The sequence below is a fragment of the Diabrotica virgifera genome, chromosome 6 (genome assembly GCF_917563875.1).
Source record: "Diabrotica virgifera virgifera chromosome 6, PGI_DIABVI_V3a".
Classification (NCBI taxonomy): Eukaryota; Metazoa; Arthropoda; class Insecta; order Coleoptera; family Chrysomelidae; genus Diabrotica; species Diabrotica virgifera.
In genome coordinates, this window is record NC_065448.1 from 125,091,484 (window position 1) to 125,116,802 (window position 25,319).

Sequence of the window (25,319 nt, forward strand, 5' to 3'; positions counted from 1 at the left end):
TGCTAAATACGATGGTTTCCCAGCTACCTAGTAGTCAGGGTGGACGTCATTTCAACACAACTTTTACGGAATCAGTTAAATTTTAAATTGTGTGTAGCTAATTGAGAAGCGTTTTATTATTGATCAAAAAGCCTAAAGTGCGTAAAATTCTCAGGGTGTCACAGCTAAGTGACTTTGAGAGGGTCATTGGAGTAATTGGAGTCAAACTATCACAGGAAAATTTTATAAAATTCTACTGTTACAGCAGCACTTGCCAAACTCCTCTGATGTGTATAAAGGTGGGACACTATCAAAATAATATATATTTATAGGATTCTATTCATAATTTATAACTATACAGGTGTTGTCATTCTGGTCTCACCAAGATTACAAAAGTCTATCGTCGAATTTAAAGCTGTGAGCGATAGAATAGTTCTCCTTAAAAAGGAGGGCAAACCACATAAACTTAATATCATGCAAGTTTAAGCGCCAATCAGCAAATCAGATGACATAAAGATCGAGGAATTCTACGAAAAACTGGAAACGACAATCGCCAACATACCAAACAAAGAGCTTAATTTAATATGAGGTGACTTTAATGCAAAAGTTGGCAACACTACACAGAATGACGACATAAAAAATGTACTGGAGAAGTTCGAGAAACGAAAGAGGGAGACCGTTTAATTGAGTTTTCTATCACAAACAATTATTCTATCATGAATACTCGATTTAAACACCATGTACGTCGACTTTATATTGGGCAAAGTCCTTGAGATAGGCCTAGAAATAAAATAGATTACATCTTTAAAAATATTCGCTGGAGGTCGTCAATTCAAACAGTCAGATCATATCCAGGAGCGATATGCGGATCCGATCATACTCTCCTCCTAGCTAAAGTAAAGCTTAAACTTAAAGCGCCCAATAAACGAAAAGAGACAAATAGGTCAGAACTAAGAAAGAAGGGCAACCTTCTCCGTCGTATAGGACGTCTATAAAATAATGCCCTCTATTCGTAACGGAACATCTCAAGAAATATGGGAGACTTTTAAACATTGTGTAACAACACCAATTGATCATCCAAAGATAAGTAATCCTGTGAGACGGAAACACTGGATAACAGATGAAACCTTTCAAATCATTGAGAATAGAAGAAGTCTATGTCAAAGTGGTGTGCATAATGAAAGGGAAAAAGCTAGTTCATCATTTGGAAAAAGCTAGTTTAAGAAACCTCAATAAAGAAATATAACGAAGATGCAAGGCAGATAAAAAACAGTACTGTCAAAGTACAGGGTGTTTGTTAAAGAATGGGCCATAGCTTAACCTTAGATTCATGAGGTTAAAATAGGTCGATTTAAGCTAACTTACTTTAGTACGAAAGTTGATAATAACCGAAATACAGGGTGTCAAAGTTAAACTTTTATTTTATTTATTCTTGGATATTTCCTAACAGGCATGGGACAATAACACGAAATTTGGTACACGGTGGTTTTTTTGGACGAGAAATCTAAATTCGCCACCAAAAATGATCTATTGCCCAGAGGGCGCCGCATACGCCTTTCAGCACTCATTTAATATGTTCAATTGTTTTTATTACCCACTCTATACACTTTTTGAATCAAATCTTTTATTCTATTAATATTTTTACTTAAAAAAGGTATACTACATTAATCTCCCTAAACTTAACGGTTTTCGAGACAAACGCATTTTAAGTCTGCGAGGCAACATAGTTTTTGCATAATATCATTACAGTTACACCCGAAAAATAACTTAAAACCATAAAAATTTACAAAAATTTCTTAAAATGGAATTTGCGATGCAACGACATAAATATGAAAATCGGCACAATTATTATGGTTTGTTATTTTTCGGGTGTAACTACAATGCTATTATGCAAATAATTATCATGCATCGCAGATTTAAAATGCGTTTATCTCGAAAACAGTTGAGATTAGTGAGATGAACGTAGTAAATCTTTTTTAAGTAAAAATATTAAGAGAATAAAAGTTTTCATACAAAAAGTATGTATAGTGGGGGATAAAAAAAATTGAACGTATTAAATGAGCGCTGAAAATCGTATGTGGCGCCCTATGGGTAATACATCATTTTTGGTGGCGAATTTAGATTTCTCGTCTCAAAAAACTCCCACTTACCAAATTTCGTGTTGTTATATCATGCCTTTCAGGAAATATTCAAGAATACACATGCCCATTCTTTACCAAACACCCTGTATATGCAAAGAAATTGAGAGACATGATCAGAATAATCAGCCAAAAGATCTATTTAGAAAAATACGCTACTTAACAAGATACTTCAAAGCCAGAACTTAAGCCATTGAAGACAACACTGGAACTCTGAGAACAAACAAAGAAGATATAGTAGAGACATGGAGATGGTATTGCAGGGACCTATATAAAGATGATCAACGCCTAGAACCTGTTAACCAAATCCCTGACGAGGTGGAAGAAGAACCTGATATACTTGAAAATGAAGTAAGACTGGCGATCAGTAAGCTCAAATATAATAAAGCACCAGGTCCAGATATTTTAACAAAGCCACAGAAGAAACTGACGTAAAATTACTTCATCTACTCTGTAAGCAAATATAGCATTCTAAACAATGGCCTGAAGACTGGACAAAATCCACAATAACGACAATTCATAAAAAAGGCAGCTTCCATAAATACGACAATTATAGAACTATTTCTCTTATATCATATGCCAGTAAAATAATGCTACAAACAATCAATGAGAGACTAAAAACATTCCTTCAAAGAGAAATTCCACAAGAGCAAACTGGATTTAGCAACGGTAGAGGTCCCTACTCGGGAACACCTGTTGAATATAAGACAAATAATAGAAAAATCTAGGGAATTTATTATTCCACTTTACATATTATTTATAGATTATCGTCAGGCATTCGACAGGATCAATGGAGACACTTATGGCGAATACTAATAGAAGTAGGCGTACCACAACACCTTATTTCGCTTATAACGAAACTATACGAATACACCACTGGATCAGTTAAAGTGCTTGACATACTTTCAAACGAATTTCATCCAGAGCGGGGTGGCAGACAGGGATGTATACTATCTCCACAATTATTTAATTGATATGGGGAGCATATTATGAGAAGGGCACTTGAAGGATGGGAAAAAGGCATCTCAATAAGCGGTCATAAAATAAACAACCTACGTTTCGCAGATGACACAGCCCTTCTTGCAAATAGTCAAGAAGAGCTGATTGATCTTATACGATTGATTGAAAACAAAAGTCAAATATTTGGTCTGCAATTAAACATATCAAAGACAAAGATCATGATAGTGGATATACTACATAACAATAATTAACACATAACCACAATTGATTGGTTTGAGGTTGTGAGCTCATACTTATATCTGGGATCATTAATCAAAAACACAGGGTCACTACAGGAAGAAATAAAACATAGATGTGATGTCGCCACAGCAAAAATTACCACAATATGGAAGGACTGTCAAATTTAAAGATCGTTAAAGAAGTGGTTGAACAACTGATTAATATTCCCAATACTGACCTACGGATGTGAATCTTGGACACTGAGAAATTAGGAAAGAAGAAAGATACACGCCACTGAAATGTTCTGTTGGAGACGAATGCTACGAATTCCTTGGACCGACTATAGGACAAATAATTCAATTTTAAGAGAGCTAAAAGTTAGCCAATGACTCTCCAGTAAAGTCCATTTCCAACAATTAAAATACTTTGGACATGTTATGAGAGCAAACACAGAAAACATGGAAAGACTCATTAAACAAAGAAAGGTGGAAGGCCGAAGATCACGAGGAAGATCCCCAACAAGATGGATCGATTAAATTACAGGAATATGCAAAAGACCTATGCATGAGTTAAAAGAAATGCCCAGAGAAAGAGATCTGTGGAGGCGGACAATACACGACATCGCGTCGACCACTACACTCCCTCCTGGGGGTCAGGATTGAAGAGAGAGCTTCATAATTTCCCACCTCTACTAGTTTCATCTCTTTTTATTTCACAACCTATTATGTTTTCCATCCTTTGCGTTATTTTGCGGTTATTAGCGCTCTCATCCCTGTATAATCAAACAGCGGACTATCAAGTAATACTGGTTGCCTATATAAAGAACAAAAATGTATATTTTCTAGCTTTAAAAAATCAATCAATACTGGTAACTAACAAAATAATTCGTAAATTAATGAACAATAATAATTGAGCGAGGAAAATATTATCTCGGTATATAAATATTATAATTTCACAATATAATTTAGGATTTAATATCCGAAAGCTGTTCTTTTACTAATAGAATAAAAACTTATCTAAATTTGTTTGGACTAAAGTATTGAGTATTAGTATAAGAGCTGTGAGACATTTTTGAGTAGGTATTTTAGGCAACCTGAAAATTTTTCAGGTGACTTTTCTATGATAGCCTAATACAAAAATGCCGGTCTGGCTGGAGGGTAGCGGTTATTTTCCCCAAAAATCCCCCCCAAAGTTAAAAAAAGGGCAAAAATTGATATTACAAAAAATACCATTGACGTGACTTTAAAGTAAATTTAAATATTCAAATATAAAGAAAATAAACAGACCAGGCGATTTGAGGGCGATTTTAACTCTGCAAGATACTTGCATGGGCGTCCCAGGATTATTTTCAGGGGATGCATCTGAACTTCACAAGATTTCATCTGAATCTGTACATACTATTAACGAGTATAAAATATACAACTATACATGCATAGCTATGTACACTCCTTCCGGGCAGGGAGGTGCAATTGTTATTTTGACAGGGTATTTTTTAATATTAAAAATAAATATTCTAAAAAAGACAGGTTTTTTTTGGTGAAATTTTCCAACTGCCATGTGATCAAACAAATTACGGGTGCATATAAATGAAAAGCGCTATAGGTAAGCACCAGTGTGAGAAAGAGCGTATACCGATAGCTGTTTGCGTCCTCTGTTCTAACTGAGCGAGTCCGTTCGCTCGAGAAAAATCACGTGACCTAGCGATAACCATGTTGTTGTAACTTTTTCTTAATTAAAGGAAAATAATACGTACTATACAATACAGTGATGAGCAAGCTAATAACCGGCAAAATAGCTCAAAAGGTTGAAAACATAACACATTGCGAAACAAAAAGAGTTTCATCTCTTTTTGTTTCGAGATGTATTATATTTTCCATCTTTTGAGCTGTTTTGCCGGTTATTAGCGCGCTCATCACTGTAGATTTTGCAAATATGATAGAAAAAAAAAACAAATGTATTATTATAAATACATAGGTAGAAAAGTATTAAACTATAGACTAAATTAATTCTGTGTCTTGTACTTCTTCTTCAAACTCCTCATCTGAGCTTAAATATTCATTCTCTTCTTCTTTGTTAGACTCCCCTCAAGACTCAGATTCGTCTTCTACCTAATCTGTAAATAGTTATAATATGTATTTAGAGTTAATTAAAAGATTATTAGTGATTAATTAATTGAGTTGCTACGTATTCTTTCTTTTAAAACCAATACTTAATACTTTTCCTTATATAACCAATCACATCAGGTTTTTTATTTCTTAGTATATGACCAAAGTAGCTCATTTTTTTCCTTCATAGTGTTGAGTATTTCTTGTCTAATTTTCATCTTTCTTAATGTTTCCGCGTTTGTTACGTGTTGTGTACATTATTTTTTTACATTATTCGATAACACCACATCTCAACAATGGCAAGTCTTTCTTCAGATGCGCCCGTGGTTGTGCAGGCTTCGACTCCGTACAAAATGACAGAGAATACGTAGCAAATCAATTAATTAATCAGTAATTAATTTTTAATAAATTCTAAATGCATATTACAACTATCTACAGTTCATGTAGAAGAAGAATCTGAGTCTCGAGGGGAGTCTGACGAAGAAGAAAAGAATGAATATTTAAGCTCAGATGAGGAGTTTGAAGAAGAAGTACAAGATTCGGACACAGAATTTATTTAGTTTATAGTTTTATAATTTTCTACCTATATATTTATAATAATAAATTTGTCATTTCCTATCATATTTGCAAAATCTATTGTATAGTACGTATTATTTTCCTTTAATTAAGGAAAAGTTACTTAAAAAACTATAATATATAACAATTACTCTAACGTTTCGAGGCACAACAACATGGGTATCACCAGGTCACGTGATTTTTCTCGAGCGAACGGACTCACTTCGCTAGAACAGAGGACGCAAACAGCTATCGGTATACGCTCTTTCTCACACTGCTGCTTACCTATAGCGCTTTTCATTTATATGAACCCGTAATTTGTTTGATCACATGGCAGTTGGAAAATTTCACCAAAAAGCTGCCTTTTTTAGAATATTTATTTTTAATATTAAAAAATACCCTGTCAAAATAACAATTGTACCTCCCTGTCCAGAAGGAATATACATAGCTATGCATGTATAGTTGTATATTTTATACTTGTTAATAGTATGTACAGATTCAGATAAAATCTTCTGAAGTTAATATGCATCCCCTGAAAATAATCCTGGGACGCCCATGCAAGTATCTTGCAGAGCTAAAATCGCCCTCAAATCGCCTGGCTTGTTTATTTTCCTAATATTTGAATATTTAAATTTACTTTAAAGTCACGTCAATGATATTTTTTGTAATAACAATTTTTACCCTTTTTTAACTTTGGGGGGGATTTTTGGGGAAAATAACCGCTACCCTCCAGCCAGACCGGCATTTTTGTATTAGGCTATTATGGAAGAGTCACCTGAAAAATTTTCAGCTTGCCTAAAATACCTACTCAAAAATGTCTCACAGCTCTTGGACCATATACTTAGTACACAAAAAAATCGTTAGATAACGATAACACCCAGGATAAAGGATTTTGTTAGGTGCAAAAGATAGAAAACAGAAATTTGGCTAACTGAGCCTAAAATGGCATAAGTAGGTACTTTTATATGAGATGCCCCAAAATAAGTTTTTAAATTATTATTTATTAGACTTTTTTAGTTTACTCTTATTAAAGGTATGATTGTTATCATATACAACAAATAATTTTTTTCTTAGAAACCTAAAAGTAAAACAAGCAAATGAACTTTGTAAATCCTAGGTTTTCACCCAACGTGAAGTAGAACCGGAAGCCGATATTTGAACTCTTCGCGTAACTTTGCTTCGATTGATATACGATTTCACTAATTTTGACTCATTTTTGCCATAATGTTATTACTTTTTAACCGGAAGTGATATCAAAATGGGATTTATATATTCGAGCCAGAGCCTATTTTACCACTAGGCCTATGAGACCCCTGCCTCGGGCCCGCATTTTAATGGGGCCCGAAAAGATCACTAAAACAAAATTTTGATTGGAAAACAAAATAAATTTTCAAAATTATTTCATTTTACGAACAGGAATTGATAACAAATTAGGTTATATCATAAACCATAAACCGTTATTATCATAAAACTTTAATAAGGATTAGGTAGATTGCTTTGTCGGCATATACAATAAGCAAAAATTAGACACCACTCCGAAGGATAAACAAGAGGCAGGATTAACAAAAGGTATCGTCACGTATTAATTATCATGATACTTATTCAAAATGCACTTTAATATTTAGTTTGATGTTCATACCGTTTTCTGCAAATATAAGGTATTGCTTGCTTATGATGGTATTAGTTTTCAGTCCTGTACTTTTTAAGTTAATTTAACTACTCTATTGATTAATCATTAGCCGTTTTATTATATTTCTTTAAACACTTATTTTTCTTAACCTAAGAACCTTACCCTTAAGTAGTAAAAAACATTTAAGTGGCAGTGAAAAATGAAAAAAGCAAAATTTAAGAGAACAGGAATCGCAGGCACAAAAAGATGCAATATTATCATATTTTACAGCTCACAACAGTACGCAAAAAGAAAGTTCGTCCTCTCATCCTGTTCTTCTTCTTCTTTCGCGGCACTGCAGCCCAAATTGAGCCTTGGCCTCCTTTATTTTTTGCCTCCACCCTTTTCTATCTGGCGCTGCTCTTCTCTATACACGGACTTCTAAAAATGCTTGTGCAACACTGCTTACTGTGTCTTCCCAGCGCTTTCTTGGCTTTCCAACCGGTCTCATTCCCTGCATCCTAGCATTCAGTGCTCTTTTTGGTAGCCTATCCTGTCCCATTCTTATCACATGTTCGGCCCATTGCAATATTTGTATTCTAATGAAGTCTGACAATATCTTGGACATGTCATGCGGGGCGAGAAGTATGGCATCCTGCGACTCATAATGCAATGGAAGATATATGGCAGAAGAAGCATCGGAAGAAGACGAATTTTATGGCTAAAGGACCTGAGAGAATTATTTGGATAAATCTCAAAACAACTATTTAGAGTTACTGTCTCAAAAATTAAAACAGCTATGATGATTGCTAACCTCCGTAGCGGAGATGCATCTGCAGAGGAGAAGAAGTCTGACAGGGGTGTTTCCTTATAAAGTTGATAAAGTTCGTTGTATCGAATTCTGAAGATTCCGTTTTTCCTCATAGGTCCTAGTATTCTCCTTATTACTTTCCTTTCGAATGTGTCGAGTTTGTTTTTTGACGATTCTCTCAGGACCCATGCTTCCCTACCACAGCATGCTATTGGTCGAATTAAGGTTTTATCGATTCTTATCTTTGTATTTCGGTGGACACTTTTATACCAAAATATATGGGAGGGGGCAAGCTCTATTTGCTGGAGTTATTCTCTTCCGTATTTCTCCATCTTCTGATCTGTCGGCATATATTTCTACTCCCAGATATGTAAACTTTCCAACCGTTTCAATATCATCTTCATATTTAATGTTCTCTGGGACTATATTTCTTCTCGTCTGTACCATTATTTTTGTTTCTTATTTGTTAATTTCCATACCTAGCCTCTTCGTTTGCGTTTTTAACTCTGCGTATGTTTCCTGTGCTCCTGTTGATGTTCTACTCATAATATTAATATCATCGACCAGTTGAACGGTTCTGTTGGTCAGTAGGTTTCCTCGTACAGTTTGCATTTGCCTAACCGTATACCCAGTGCCAGGTTAAACAATGTTGGGGCTAGCCCATCTCCCTGCTTCAATCCCTACGAGATTTTGAAAAAGTCTCTCCGGTGGTTTTGTATCGTACACATGCCTGAGTTTCATCCATTGTGGCTTTAATGCGTCTAATTAGCTTGTGTGGTATGCCAGTTCAGCCAATATACAGTATAGTATGTTCCTTTTGACTGAGTCCTATGCCTTTTGAAGCCTACAAACACATTGTGAACATTAATGTCATACTCCCATGGTTTGCTTAAGACCTGCTGGACTGTAAATATTTCATCCATCGTCGGACTTCCCCGCCTGAAGCCCGTCTGATACTCTCCAATAATATTTACTGCTAGTGGTTGGAGCCGCTGGATTATAATATAGGTACTTACGTGAGGACTTCAGTTGCTGTACGTAGTAGAGAAATTTCACGGTAATTTTTTGCACTTTAAACAATGAAACAATGTTTAATTATTTAACAATGTTTAAAGTATTCAAACAATGTTTAATTACTTAAATATAAATTGTATTTATTTTTAATAAAAATTTAAATTTCTGGTGCAACTATATTTCTATTAAATAATTATTACATATAAAAAATTATTATTATTACTATTAAATTTTGGTTAGGGGCCCGAAAATTATGTAGTGCCTCGGGCCTGATTTGAAGTAAAATAGGCTCTGATTCGAGCTTGACCTTTCTATACACGTCTAATAATATATCGCTTGCACCATTTCGGTGACTTTAAAACAGTACTTGCGATTGCACCTCTGTAACCGGAAGTCCGAGGTCAAACTACTCACGTTTAATATCAACTTTGACTTATAAGCTCTCCTTCGACACTTCATTTGTCATTCTATATGTTTAAATAATTTAGGAGTTATATTCGGAGACAGACAGACGGACGAAGAGACAGGCATGGAACTGGGATTATACATTTGTTTTCGTATTGCTAAGGCGCGTCGAATAATATATCGTTTGTACTATATCGGCGACTTTTAAATACACTTGAGAGCAAAACAATCGACTCACTCGCTGAATTGTACACGTTAGATACCTTGTATTTCCTAAACCTGCTGTCCGATTTGACTGATTTTTTATTATGTTATAGCCTTATTATTTAAGAAAATCGATTTAATGATATTGTTGCTAGGCAGGTAAATGTCATTTTATACCGGGTGTAATAATCATACTGTGTTTTTTTCTTAAAATTAGGGACACCCTGTACAATATTATTGCTCATTTAAAATATTTAAATTATAATTTAATTGTAGCTTTAGGCTTTCTTAACATTTTGTTTTTTGATTCATTCACTTATGTTTGATAATAAACGAGATATCGCCGGTCCGGCATAAGAATGACGTAACTGCAAAAAGTCAGATTTCTCAAGAGAGCAAAATTTTTTTTTAAATATTTAAAATAGTGATTAAATGAGGTGTGATCGTCCAGGAGCATCGGTATGGCGTTTATTGTTACAATGATGGCCTTTATTATTATCCTTAAGGGTTCGAATTTCATTATCTTAATTTAATCCCCCCATTTCAACCCTTTTTTCAGTTGAGTCATTCTTAATCTAAAATTTTTTAAATATTTAAAATAATGATTAAATAAAAAGTAACCATCCGAAGCATCGGTATCGCGTTTTTTCTTAAAATGATGGCTTTTAGTTTCACCCCTATTTTTTTTTCATGATCTCAATTGAATCCCCCATTTTCAGTCCTATCTACAGTTGCGTCATTCTTGATCTAAAAATTTTTTTGCATAAAAAACTAGTTTTAAATATTTATTATGCCGTTTATTCTTAATTTGTTCCCCCCATTTTCAACCCTATTTGCAGTTGCATCATTCTTCATCTGAAACAAGGTCTAAAATTGTGCGTATTTCAATAACGACGCAACTACCTTGTGGTGGCTCAGCACATAGTTACAGTTCTGTCGCTTGTGTATAATCTGTACATAGTATTTTAGAAGTTAGTTATTACGCAATAAACAGGAACTGGCAAAATTTGCAGTTACGTCATTCTTATTCCTGACCGGCGATATGTACTTTTGTATTACAAATGAGGTATGCTATTGCAAAGATGCTGTGATCAAAGAAAATATGTATTTGCATGTTTCGTGGACTTCGAAAAGGCATTCGATAAAGTAGAGCATGTAAAATTAATGCAAATACTGAAATATATCGGAATAGATGACAAAGATATTCGTGTCATTAAAAAGTTGTACTGGAATCAAACTGCTACGGTCAAAATTGGAGATAAATACACCGATGAAATCTCCATACAACGAGGAGTCAGACAAAGTTGCATTTTGTCACAAACATTGTTTAATGTTTACTCGGAGCAGTTATTTAAAAAGGCACGTGAGAGACAGCCATATGGAATAAAAATCAACGGATAACTACTTAATGTGATAAGATATGCAGACGATACAGTAGTTATGTCAGATAATATTGAAGGTCTCCAAATTCTGCTTGATCGTATTCACGAGTTAGGAGAGGAAATGGGCATTAAAATAAACTCAAACCAAACCAAATTTTTAGTGTTTAGTTGTGACCCACATTCCGATGCAAAGCTTCAATTAAACGGAGTCCAAGTTGAGAAAGTTCACAAAATGACATATTTGGAAACTGTGATAACGGACCAACTAGATCAAGACACAGAAATAAAACGTAGAATAGCAATGACTAAAACTACTTTTATGAAAATGAAGTCATTTCTTTGCAATAATCATCTCAGTTTAGAACTAAGACAAAGAATGGTCAAGAGCTATGTTTGGTCCGTACTTTTGTATAGTGCAGAAGTGCGGACGCTAAAAATATCGATCATAAACAGAATTGAAACATTGGAAATGTGGATTCATAGACGGATGCTGAAGATACCCTGGACAGTAAGAAAAACTAATGAAGAAGTACTATTAGTACTAAGGAAGGTCAACAAAAATAGAGAAATGCTAAAGACTGTTAAACATCGAGAAATGTCTTATCTGGGACATATAGTGAGGGGAAGTCGATATAAAATATTACAACTGATCCTTAAAGGCAAAGTAGAGGGCCGTAGAGGTATAGGAAGAAAACAAGTTTCTTGGTTAAAAAACATTCGTGAATGGACTCAGATATCAAATGCAGGACAATTATTCCATATTGCAGAAGATCGAGAACCCTTCGCAATGGTGATAGCCAACGTCGGATAATTCTGATTTGGCACGTGAAGAAGAAGAAGAAGATGCTATTTGATCTTGATCAATATTATTCAAATTCTCGAGAGATATTGTTTCTACCTCTTGTGGGGTTCTAGGAGGTGGCAAACGCTGTTGTAGTCTTCTGCCAATTAATAAATCCCACAAATGTTCGATCCGATTAAGATCCGGACTATACGACGGCCAATTCAAATTCCGAAGATTTACCTGTTGTAAATATTCGGTTACAGTTCGTGAACATGAGGTCTTGCATTTTCGTGCATTAGCAAAAAATTGTTACCAGTATAAGGAGCCCATAGCATGGTAGATTAGTCTTTGCTATGTAAGATCACTGCTTGAATACACTCATCGCTGGTCAAATTCCTTGTAGCGCGTTCCATTTCCACCAAACAACAAAAAAAATACTGACTTAATTGAAACTTTAAATAATAAATCTACAACTGTTCACAACAAACCAGACACTTCTTGACAGTTAACAATTTGACATCCATTAAATTGTCAATTTCTCATAGTACTTTACTACTTTAGGCTTGTTTATTAACCCGCGAGCAGTCGCGCTGTTAGGAAAAATCTAACATTTTATCCTTTTTGGGGATAACTTGATGAAAAATTGTGCAACATAACGTTCCACTGGTAAGTGCCTCGAGGAACGGTGTAGTAATGCGTAGGTTTTTTTCTTCTTCTTCTTCTTTTTGTGGAATTTATTGCTTTGGGGAGAGCCAATTAGAATTGTTAGAAATAATATTTCTAATATAGAAAGTAAATAAAAATACTATAAAATAAAAATTTGTAAATTCGTATTTAAATTTGTATTAGATAAAATCTAACATGTGACTGTTCACGTTACAGAAGTGAGCGCGACTGCTCCCGGGTTAAACTAAGCAGAAAATGAGGATTTATTGATGAAAAACATGGCTAGTTTTAACGTACTTAACTTTTTTATTATCCAACATAAGCAAATGAATCAGAAAACGAAATGTTAAGAAAGCCTAAAGCTACAATTTGGTTTTAATTCAAATATTTTAGAATATTCTACAGGTTTAGGAAATTCAAGACACTTAACGTGTACAATACAGCGAGTGAGTCGATTGTTTTGCTCTCAAGTGTAGTAGGTACTGCCGATTGCAGCCCTAAGGCCGATGCCGCACTGCAGGATGTTTGGTAGGATGGTGGATGGTAGATACCTGCCTGGCGACTATCCAGCTACTTATACCACTAATAATAAAGTGACGGTAGCCGCAGTGGCCTCCCACTAACATCTAACCATCCGGTGGTTCGCCAGGCGTCTATCCACCCAAATCAGTCGTGTTTGATATTCCATCCGGATTGCCTGGCTATGGAGGAAAGCGTAATAAGTTGTTTTTTTTTTAATGGCAATTTGGGACTCAGCAGACCCACTATGTGTCGAAACATGGCTTAAAATATCTGTTTTATTTATTCATTGCAGTTGCATTAAAAAAATCCAATATTTAAGTCTAAGTGAATCTAAAAAACAATTTGTAAATACCTTCAGTCGATTTTTATCCACTTTCTGAAATGTGTAGTTAGTGAGTTTTACCTCTAATAGGACGATATGCTAAAAAACAAATCAAATGTAACGTAACAAATGAAACAAACGATTCCTCAGCAGTCAGTTGGATACTGACTTCTGACTTCATTTCACTCTTTCACTGCGTCCAGGATGCAGTACCCCTCCACCATCCACCTTTAAAATCTTACCTTTAATACCATCTTTGAGTTGTCTGTTCCCATTCGACACCTCATTTGACATCCTACCTGTTTAAATAGCGTAGGAGTTATAATCGCGGACAGACAGACGGACGGACCGACAGGCATGAAACCGGAAGTATACATTTGTTTACGTCTTGCTAAGGCGTGGAATAGTATATCGCTTTTGACTATTTCGGCAACTTTAAAACAGTACTTCCAGTTGCCACTCTAAAGCCAGAAGTCCGAATTAAAATTTCTCACCTTTAATGTCATTCTTGGGTTATTCGACACCTCCTGTTCTAATGACGGACGAGTTGTGTTTACCGACGGACAGACAGACATGGTGTCATATGACGCGAATACTTGGGTAATATGACACCCATAATTAATATGAAATAAAAAGTCAGTTTAAAGAAATGATGAAACTATTTACAGCGTTAACATATAAAAAATTTTGCGGATCTTTTTAAACCGGCACATTTATTGATACTCCAATTGTAGCAGGTTTGGAATCTTATCTACATAGTCCTAGGCGCAGATATCATAAAGTTTTCGTTACACTAAAAATGAAGGTGGCATTGTCATTATTGCTACCGTTCTAAAGTTATCTATGATATTAATTATTACCTATTAAATTTTATTATACAGGGTGTCCCGAAAAGATTGGTCATAAATTATACCACAGATTCTGGGATCAAAAATAGGTTGATTGAACCTCACTTACCTATATACAATAATGCACACAAAAAAAGTTACAGCCCTTTGAAATTACAAAATGAAAATCGATTTTTTTCATATATCGAAAACTCTTGATTTTTTATTGAAAATGGACATGTGGCATTCTAATGGCAGCAACATCTTAAAAAAAAATTAAAGTAAAATTTGTGAACCCCACAAAAATTTTATGAGGATTTTGTTCCCTTAACCCCCCCCCCCCCCCAAACTCTTGTGTACGTTCCAATTAAATTATTATTGTGGCACCATTAGTTAAATACAATGTTTCTAAAACTTTTTTGCCTCGTAGTACTTTTTCTATAAGCCAGTGTTTATCGAGAGACCTGTTAATAATCTGAAAATTTATTTGTAATTTACATTTTAAGGTATATTTTGAAAAAGAAGCCACATCTCGATAAAAGGTGACTTATCAAAAAAAAAAGACTAAGAGGCAAAATTTTTTTAAAAACACTGTTTAACCAATGGTACCACAATAATAGTTTAATTGGAACGTACACAATCATTTGGGGGGTTTAAAGGAACAAAACCCCCATAAAATTTTTATGTAAATATATTAAAAGAAACGCCACATCTCGATAAAAACTGGCTTATCTAAAAATACTAAGAGGAAAAAAAGATCTAAAAACGTTGTGTTTAACTAATGGTACCACAATAATGAATTAATTTGAACGTACACAAAAGTTTGGGGGGGGGGGGGTTTAAGGGAACAAAACCCCCATAAAATTTATATGGGATGGACAAATTTCACTATAATTTTGTTTTAAGATGTTCCTACGATAAGAATGATACATGTCCATTTTCAATAAAAAATCTCTAATAGTTTTCGGTATATTGAAAAAAAATCGATTTTCATTTTGTAAATTCAACTGTAACTGGCTGTAACTTTTTGTATGAGCATATTTGTACATAAGGTCAGTTAGGTTCAATCGAACTATTTTTGACCTCAGAATGTGCGGTATAATTTATCACCAATCTTTTCGGGACACCCTATACAGTGAGCACGTAAAGGTTGGAATAAATTCATTTTCTCGAGAAAGGACAATTTTGGAAACAAATCCCGAAACAGGTCGATTTTTATTTTTAAATTACGACTTTTTGGCATGAATATCTTGCTAGTGACGTCACCCATTTGGGCGTGATGACGTCATCGATAATTTTTTTAAATGAGAATAGGGGTCGTGTCATAGCTCATTTGAAAGGCAATTCAATTTTTTATTCAGTAATATAAACATTAACATAATTATTTATACAGGGTGTCCAAAATATATTTTTAAATAAATTAATTGCAACAAAAAGAAGAATATATATGTAACTTATTTAACTTAAAATACATTTTACTGCTGTCAGAAAACAGAAAAAATGTTTATTTGACAAATAAAAAATATTGTTTTTTGCAAATTCAATATTAAAGCAGCCACCCACCTGCCTCTTGACAATCTGAGCATTTAATTTAAGCGAAAAGCAATAATTTCTTTTCAAATAAACATTTTTTTCTGTTTTCTGTGAGCAGTAAAATGTATTTTGAATTAAATAAATTACACATATTCTTCTTTTTGTCAATAAATTTAATTCAAAAAAATTTTTTTTTCGACACCCTGTATAAATAATGATGTTAATGTTTATACTAGTGAATAGAGAATTGAATTACCTTTCAAATGAGCTATCACACGACACCTATTCTCATTAAAAAAAATCATCGATGACGTCATCACGCCCAAATGGGTGACGTCACTAGTATGATATATATGCCAAAAAGTCGTAATTTAAAAATAAAAATTGACCTGTTTCGGGATTTTTTTTCAAAATCGTCCATTCTCGAGAAAATGAATTTATTTCAACCTTTACGTGCTCACTGTATATTAATCATTATTATCAGTTTTAAGGAGAAACGCTTAGTGTGGATACTTTCACTGTAAGTCGTTTGCTACGATTTATTTCATTTTGTTCTTTTTCATGATTTTTCAGTGCTTCTCTATACCAAACAGGGTGTCCAGAAACTCTACAGGAGAACTTTCAGCCCTCGGTGATAATGTAATCTTTCTTCTACCTTTTAATTTTCCAAAATTATTTATTAGTTTTTTCAGGATTCGAAAAAAACGAATACATTTAAAAAGCATTGACCTAAAATTTTGCGCATACGCTCTTAATAACAGTCGCTTCTAAGACTTCACGCGGGATAGCGGGGCGCGAGACAGGCTCTTGTCCCGTCCCGCGTCCCGCACTTTTCTGTTTGTCTCGTCCGCAGCTATTTTTACCCCCTTGTTCGCGTTATTACTCTGACGTAAACATTGATGCAATTACACGATTTTTTATATATGCATTTCTTTGATCACTCTTGTATGTTGTTGGCAGAGTGGTTCCGTATGTATTAGTATTGCCCAAATGCAAGACCAAGACGAGACTTAGAGAGTCTTTGTCTTGGTCTTGCGACAGTACACCTGGTCTTGGTCTTGGTCTTGGTATTGCGCTCCAGGTCTTGGTCTTGGTCTTGGTCTTGCAGCAAGAGTCTTGCAAGTCTCGCAGTTGCCCATTAGCCTATTACATATCTTAGAACAACGTAACAGAGTAGGTCAATTTTAAGATTTAATATCACAGGGTGGGGTATTGTAACTGACATTGGGGTCACAGTAACTGACACCGGGTGGGGTTTGAACCTACGATCTAAGCGATCCGTGTCTATGTTCCAACTAACCAAAGTTTATTAGGAACTTACGTATTTTTTCGAGTATTTGCCATAGACAATGTGTGATTTGAAAAGCATTCAATTCGGTGACAGATGTGCACAATATGAAGGGTCAGAGGGAAAAAGGATGAATGTCAATTTTTGGTCATTTCGAGATTTTTGTGCAATCTGTTAGCTTAGAAAGAGTACTATCAACCTATAAATGGACAAGGGGAAATAAATATGATAATCGTCTTAAGATCACCTCACAAGATTGAACGCAAGGGGTAAAAACAATGAATATGTTCTCATTTTACCGAAAATGCTTGCAGATAGACATTCATCGTTCTTTCCCCTGGCCCTTCATATGTTAATGCCAGTCCTCATTTTGGTACCGAATACCAAACCGAGAATTATACACTTCTCCAAGAAATTAAGACACCTCCTTAAAAATGAGTCATTTTTGATGTCTCGAATTTCCTAAACCTGTTGTCTGATTTAAGCGATTTTTTAATATTATATAGCCTTATTCGTTAACAATAACGCTGTAATAATATTGTTGCTAGAAGTTAAATTGTCGTTGTATAGGTAATACATACCTTATCGGTACTAATGAGTGTACCAATCAAACTGTGTTTTTTTCTCAAAGTTGGCATCATCCTGTGGAATATTCTAGCATTTATAAAATACTGAATTTAAAACCCAACTAGAGTCTGATATTTTTTTAACATTTTGTTTTTTCATTTGCTTATGTTGGATAACAGTAAAGTTAGGTATTTTAACAACTAGCCATGTTTTTCATCAATACAGGGTGTTTTTAAATAAGTATGGCAAATTTTAAGGGTTAATTCTAAACAAACGGGTCATGTTACCCGTATGCGTGCCAATGGTGAATATTAAATTCTTAATTGTATGTCAAAAATGCGTAATAACTACCTTTTAAAACCCACCAAGTTTCATTTGCATATCTCAACCGGTTTTAGAGCAATAAATAAATCGTCAGTTTGTAAGAAAAATTTTAACACCTCCTATTTCGGAAACGAAGCATTTGCGAACATACATTTATAAAGCAAACTGTCAAATTATTTTTGATGCAGAATTACCCCTTAAAGTTTGCCATACTTATTTAAAAACACCCTGTATTGATGAAAAACATGGCTAGTTAAAAAAGTACCTAACTTTTTATTATCCAACATAAGCGAATGAATCAAAAACAAAATGTTGAGAAAATATGAGGCTATAGTTGGGTTTTAATTTCAATATTTTATAAATGCTACAATATTCCACAGGATGATGCGAACTTTGAGAAAAAAAATACAGTTTGATTGGTACACCCGGTATACAATGACAATTTACCTGTCTAGAAACAATATTATTACAGCGATAATTATACAGAATAAGGCTATGTGATTATCAAACATTAAAATCAAATAAATAAAATTCGAGACACCAAAAATGACCCGTTTTTAAGGTGGTGCGGTAATTTCTTGGAGGAGTGTATATCAACAAAAGAGTAACAAAATAACAGTCGATTGATAAAACAAATGACCAATTTAATTTAACTACCTACAGAAAAAAACTGCTATAAATGTCCTTTTGTTTTCCATGTATTTCACTGTAAACATTTCTTTCTTGAATGTCTCGTAGACAATATATCCTTACTAAATATTTGGGTATTTGGTTACACGGTATAGCCGGCACGGTATTATCTGTCTCGTGATCGAAATCACACTCAGCAGAAAAAATATACATAATAGCCTTATTATTCTATGTGTATATCGATATGATTTGTGGTGTTTAAATTCCTAGAAAACTAATTAACGAAAAAATGAACTACTTATTAGGTAGGTATATTTTTTATCAGCATATGACATATTTTTAAAAAGTTTCGATACATTAATTTATGAATAGAGGGCGGCTATTCTCAAAACCTGGACAATTAATTTCAGAGCGAAGAATGTATGTTTGTTTATGGTATTGTTCGTAAGGCGCATAACTCCAATTTTACAAATATTTTTGCTTCTCATAGAGTACCTAAGAATATACTCGAACTAATATACTTCATAAAACGACCCTCAGTTCTAATTGCAAGACGGCAGAGTCTTGCAGGATTAGTCTCGTTCTTGCTCAAATCTTGCACGTTAAGTCTTGGTCTTGGTCTTGCTCAAATTAGGCGGTCTTGGTCTTGGTCTTGGTCTTGCGAAAACGCAAGAACAAGACCAAGACTGCAAGACCAAGACTGATTTTGGGCAACACTAGTATGTATACCCAATGATAGTGAATTTTGGACTATCCGTCACGAATGTTGACGATCACCATGGCAATCTTTATCTTATCTGCAGCAGCGAGGAAAAGCTTCACAACGGTTGTGTTGAACTAGGTTCTGAGGTTCTTTAATGAGGATGTTCCTATTGTTCCTGGACCTCGCTTTCCAAATATTTTTCTTGCATAATGGCTTGTAGGAGTTAATATCTGGATCCATTTCGCAGCATTGTTACTTTTATGTCGAGAGTGGCTGTGGCTTTTGAAGAAGGCCCCCATCTAGTGTTCAAGGCTCGTTGAAGGTAGATCCAGCTTTTCCGATGCGCGCTATTATCTGTTGGTTTCTGGTCCATTCTTCATTTATCATGGGCCGAGGTAATTGTAGTGCGTCACTTTACAGAGATTTGGTTGACGTAGAGTTGACCTTATGTTACCTTTCTCTTGCTAATGATCATAAGCTTTGCCTTCTTTACGGTTATATTTAGTCCATATTCTTGACTATAATACGTGATTTTTTTCATAAGGACTTATAAGTCTTCTAGATTGTCCGCAAATACTACCTCGTCATCTGTATACCGGATGTTGTTTAGGTGGTACTCATTTATTAAAATATATTTTTAAGTTTCGTGCAAAGCTTCGATAAATAGTGTTTCAGAGTAGATATTGACGACTATAGAAGAGAAAATACAGCCTTGTCTCAATTTACGCATGATTTTTACATATTCGGTATGTTCAGATACTACTCTGAGATTTGCGGTCTCAGTCCAATAAAGGGCCCTGATGATTTTCTTCTATTGTTTATTCCTGATTTTTTCTATTTTACTCATAGTGACGTGAAATTTTAGACATTGTTTACTATTTTCTTTCCATAAATTACACTTGTCATGTTCACATTTAAGATGCGGAAGTGTGTGCTTCTGTTAAAACTAATACCACTCATGCCACTGCAAAACCCCCATAAAGTCAATCTATTACCTTGACAAGTAATATTTAAAAGCATTAATCGATTGGTCCAAACATATACCTATCGACTACTAGAGCACTTTCTAGTACGATAATCATAAACACATTACGTAAACAGACGTTCCTAGTTCTATGCCTAAATTATACCAAATGCTATATTAATTTCTACAGCAGTTAATAATATTTTTGCCTTTTTTTTACTATAAAATCATCATTATGTTTTGTACAATTTAGAAACATATTGATTTCTTGACGATGCATGATTAATGATTGCTATAAAAAATATACCTACTGAAAATTTTTTCAGCATGCCGATATATTTTTTCTAATTTCATATAATTTTTTTTGTGAATAAGGACGCATTTAATACATTTATTTACTATTTGATACCTAAATGTGATATCTTATACTAAATTTACAATCAAAATGCAGTAGAAATAAACAAACCAAGACACGTTAAATCCTACTAGGAGCACTCCCGAATCATAATTTACAATGTATAAACTTTGGAAATCATGATTTGGGATTTACAATGTATATGTTACGGACAATGACGTAAATTCGGCCAATAACGTTATTGGCCGGCCAATATCGACAATGGCCGGTTGAATTGGTCATTGTCGACAATGGCCGGATATTAACGTTATTGTCCATAGAAACTGGATATTGATGATAATTTTAAATTCTTGATAAAACTTCTATCATTGCCCGGCCAATGTTGACACTGCGCGTTGTTAATCGGTCAATTTTGAAATTTTGACTAAAAGATAGGTTATGTGTAGGTTTACTATTGTTTACTTCATGTGTGTATGTTGTGTATTGTTTTCGTGCTGAAATTACTCGTAAATTTATTTAATAAGTACTAAAATAAGAATTAGAAAATCTACGGTTTCGTTTTGATTAAAATCTGTCTTCCTTCATCCCCCGATAGTACTATTTCTAGGTCTACCTGTTTTCAAGGAGGCTCTGAGGAAGACAGATTTTTACCATCACGGCCGTAGATTCTCGATATAAATTAAAATAATTTATATCGCAGTATGGTTAGAACGCCCTCTAACGGGGAATAAGCGAAATGAGTTTCATTTCGTTTATTTAATAAGTGTTATCATGGATATCAACGATGTGCGCACTCATTTTAATAATTATATAAACTTAATAGTCAAGTCAAAACGTGATGACAATAAATCATTTTTAAACTGTGACGAATACAATACCGAATAATAGTGAAATTAAAGAAGCGAAAAATATTTTGAGAACACCGGGTGCTAAAAAAACAATAAAGCACTATAGAATGAAATTCAATGATCAAGCCAGCTCCCGCCAGCCACCTGCCTCTTGAAAGTTTAAACATTTGTGAAATAAATATTTTTCTGATTCATGACAGCAGTAAAATGTATTTTGAATTAAATAAATTACATACATTCTTCTTTTTTTGTTAAATAATTTAATTTAATTTTTTTTGGACACCCTTTATAATTAATTATGTAAGTGTTTCTGTTACTGAATAGAGAATTGAATAACCTTTCAAATGAGGTAGCACACGCCCCCTATTGTTATTTAAAAAAATCATCGATTACGTCATCACGCCCAGATGGATGACGTCACCAGTATGCCATATATGCCAAAATATCATAATTTAAAAATAAAAATCGACCTGTTTCGGGATTTGTCCTTAAAATTGCCGGTTTACGAAATAACAAATTTATTCCTTTCATTTGCACAATGTATTCATTATGCATGTATTCATATACATTCCTTGTTTGTATTTATGAATATGTTACCCACATTATGATAAATAAAGACGTTTTCCACCTACCTCTACCGAAAGTATACTTTTCCGGACCTGATTGTAGGGAGCAAAGTTGTACTTTTCCTCCCTAGGGAGGAAAATATTTTTCCTCCCTAGGGAGGAAAAGTAAAAGTGACGTCATTCATGAAATATAACTTATTGACGCCCTGTACAATATCTATTTTCTATTACGTAAGTATCTATACATTTAACGTTTATTTATAAAACAGAATTATTTTGCAGAATGGTAAAAAACAGTAAATTGTTATTTTGATTTAACAATGTTTACATTAATAATTTGACTTATATTTGACAGTTGACAGTTATATTGTACCTACTTGCTAGTTTTAGTTCTAATAAATTTTGTTGGTTAGTTACATAAATAAATTAAGTAAAAATAAAAAAATGACTTGTTATTTGAGGAAGGTGGAAAAACCATATGTATAACATGGGAGTAAAGTGCCTTTTCCTCCCTTGAATGATTACTGCCCTCCGCTACGCGTCGGGCAGTAAACTTCATTCTCGGGAGGAAAAGTAGCACTTTCCTCCCTTGTTATACAAATAGCTATTTATTTGTTTGTAATAACTACTTATATTTCTGCAACTACTTTCAGGAACATATTAGCATCTCATTTTAAACACTTATTGACTTACACCGATTGGGTTCTGAGGCATCGATTTATCAACATTGGCCATTTGCTTCTGGCCACTGTCGTTATTGACCGGTTATTGATGAAAAATCCAATTTTACGTTAAGTTTTTACAACATTGGCCAATATTTAAGGTTATTGTCGTTAATGGCCGGGCATTGTCGTTAATAACCAAGGAAAATGGACATTCACGACAATGCCCGGCCATTAACGTCAATATCCAATTTACATCATTGACCGTAACATATACATTGTAAATTATGATGTGTATCTATAATGTACTCTATAATGTACTAATAGTAGCACTTAACGTGTCTTGGTGTATTTATTTCTACTGCATCTTGATTATAAATTTAGTATAGTATTAATTATTTTGTTGTATTTCTAGGTACACTCTTTGCAATATCAGATGGTATGACCTATGGCTGGAGTGCACCATACATTCCATATCTTATTAGCGATATAAGTCACATCCAGACAACTAAACGTGAAGCCGACTTTTTAGAAACTGCATTTTTACTTGGATCGTTTTGTGGCTTACCCTTCACTGTATATCTCGTTAACAAAATTGGAAGAAAAAAGTCACTCCTCCTAGCGTCATTCGTTGTATTACTAGCATGGTTAGCAATAGGATTAGGGAACCAGATGGTGTATATTTTTGTGGCCAGATTCTTTTGTGGAATGTCGGGAAATATGGCATTCGTAGCAGCACCATGTTTTATTGCTGAAATAGCAGATCCTCAAATAAGAGGATTTTTGTCAAGTATTATTTATGTCATGATGTTATTAGGTTGTTTAATAGTGTATTCAGTAGGACCTTTCTTACCTTTTTACGTCCCGTGTATAATAGGGGGCACTGTAGCTATTATTGAAATTTTGGTGTTTTCTAGAGTACCAGAAAGTGCGCTTTACCTTCTTTCTAAAGACAAACCTGAAGCTGCCTTACAGTCTATAAAATTTTACAAACCTTATATTGATCCCATAAAAGAATTAGAACAAATTTCAAAGTCAATAGAGGAGCAGAGACACGAGAAAGGAAGATTTTTAGATTTGTTTGTAGTACCCAGCAATAGAAAGGGAATACTAATTATGACAGTGTTAAATGCTGGTCAACATCTTTGCGCTTATTCAGTTATTTTAATGAACTTACATCTAATTCTTGAAAATGCTGGTACTAATTATATGAATAGTGCTCATGCTGCTATATTATTTGCTGCATTAATGCTGATCTCAGTCATATTTGCTTCATTTCAAATTGATAAGTATGGTCGAAAAGTTTTACTTATTTTTTCTAGTATATTAACCGCTGTTTGTCTTTTGAGTATTGCTGTCTATTTTAATCTAAAAATAATTGGATTTAATGTTATAAGTTTTAGTTGGATACCAATTGTTTCTATCATGATTTACGCTGTAGTTTTTAAAGTGGGCGTTGGAATTGTACCCATCGTTATAACTGCAGAAATATTCCCAAATAACCTTAAAGCTCTTGGCATGACATTGTCAGATGCCATGTTTATAACTGGAGGATTGGTCGCCGTTAACTTGTATCAGTTTTTGACAGAGTATATTGGAATGCATGTTCCGTTTTACATTTTTGGCGGATTTGCGATGTATATTACATTTTACACAATATTTTTTGTGCCTGAAACAAAAGGAAAAACTTTAGAAGAGATTCAATTTATTTTGAAAGGAAGGAATCCAAACGTTATGGAAACAGTGGAAAACGGAAGTACAGCAACTCATAATAGTGCTGGTTATTCTCATCTATGAAATAAATCAAAAAGGTAAACAATACAAAAATAGGGTACAAATGTAAAAAATGGTAACTTTTATAGCGAAAAAATTATATATTTAATTCACAATAGACCAAAGAACATTTAGAAAAAACTTTAAAACAGCATGATATCAGCTAAATAAGAATGCTGAGATTGTATAATTGTAATAATTATATATGTATAAACAGAAAAATAATCATAATAACTAAGAATATTAGAATAGGAAATACAATATATAAATAAACTTATTTATTTTAATTTTCCAATTAAAGATAATATTGTTCATCTTATTTATTTATTTACTTTACACATTAATCTAATTAGAAATAGAAGTGAAATATGTTGGGATCCTGGTTTATACACTAAGAGGCAAAATTAACGGAACACCTTAAAAATGGGACATGTTAGATATATCTCGAATTTCCTAAACGTGTTGACTGATGTTATAGCCTTATAATTTAAGAAAATCGATGTAATAATATTGATGCTAGACAGGTACATTGCCATTATATACCGGGTGTAACAATCATACAGTGTTTGTTCCTTAAAGTTCAAAACACCATGTGGAATATTCT

The 25,319-nt window shown here is 33.9% G+C and overlaps 1 protein-coding gene across 1 annotated transcript in view; it reads left to right on the top strand.

Moving 5' to 3' along the window:
* Window positions 1-25,034, top strand: part of LOC114336489 (facilitated trehalose transporter Tret1-like) — a 52,142-nt gene extending 27,108 nt beyond the window's left edge. The window contains exon 2 of the mRNA XM_028286864.2: window positions 23,358-25,034. Coding sequence (XP_028142665.1) covers window positions 23,358-24,739 — 1,382 coding nt within the window. The 3' untranslated portion in view covers window positions 24,740-25,034. The remainder of the gene's footprint in view (window positions 1-23,357) is intronic.
* The last annotated feature ends 285 nt before the right edge of the window (window positions 25,035-25,319 follow it).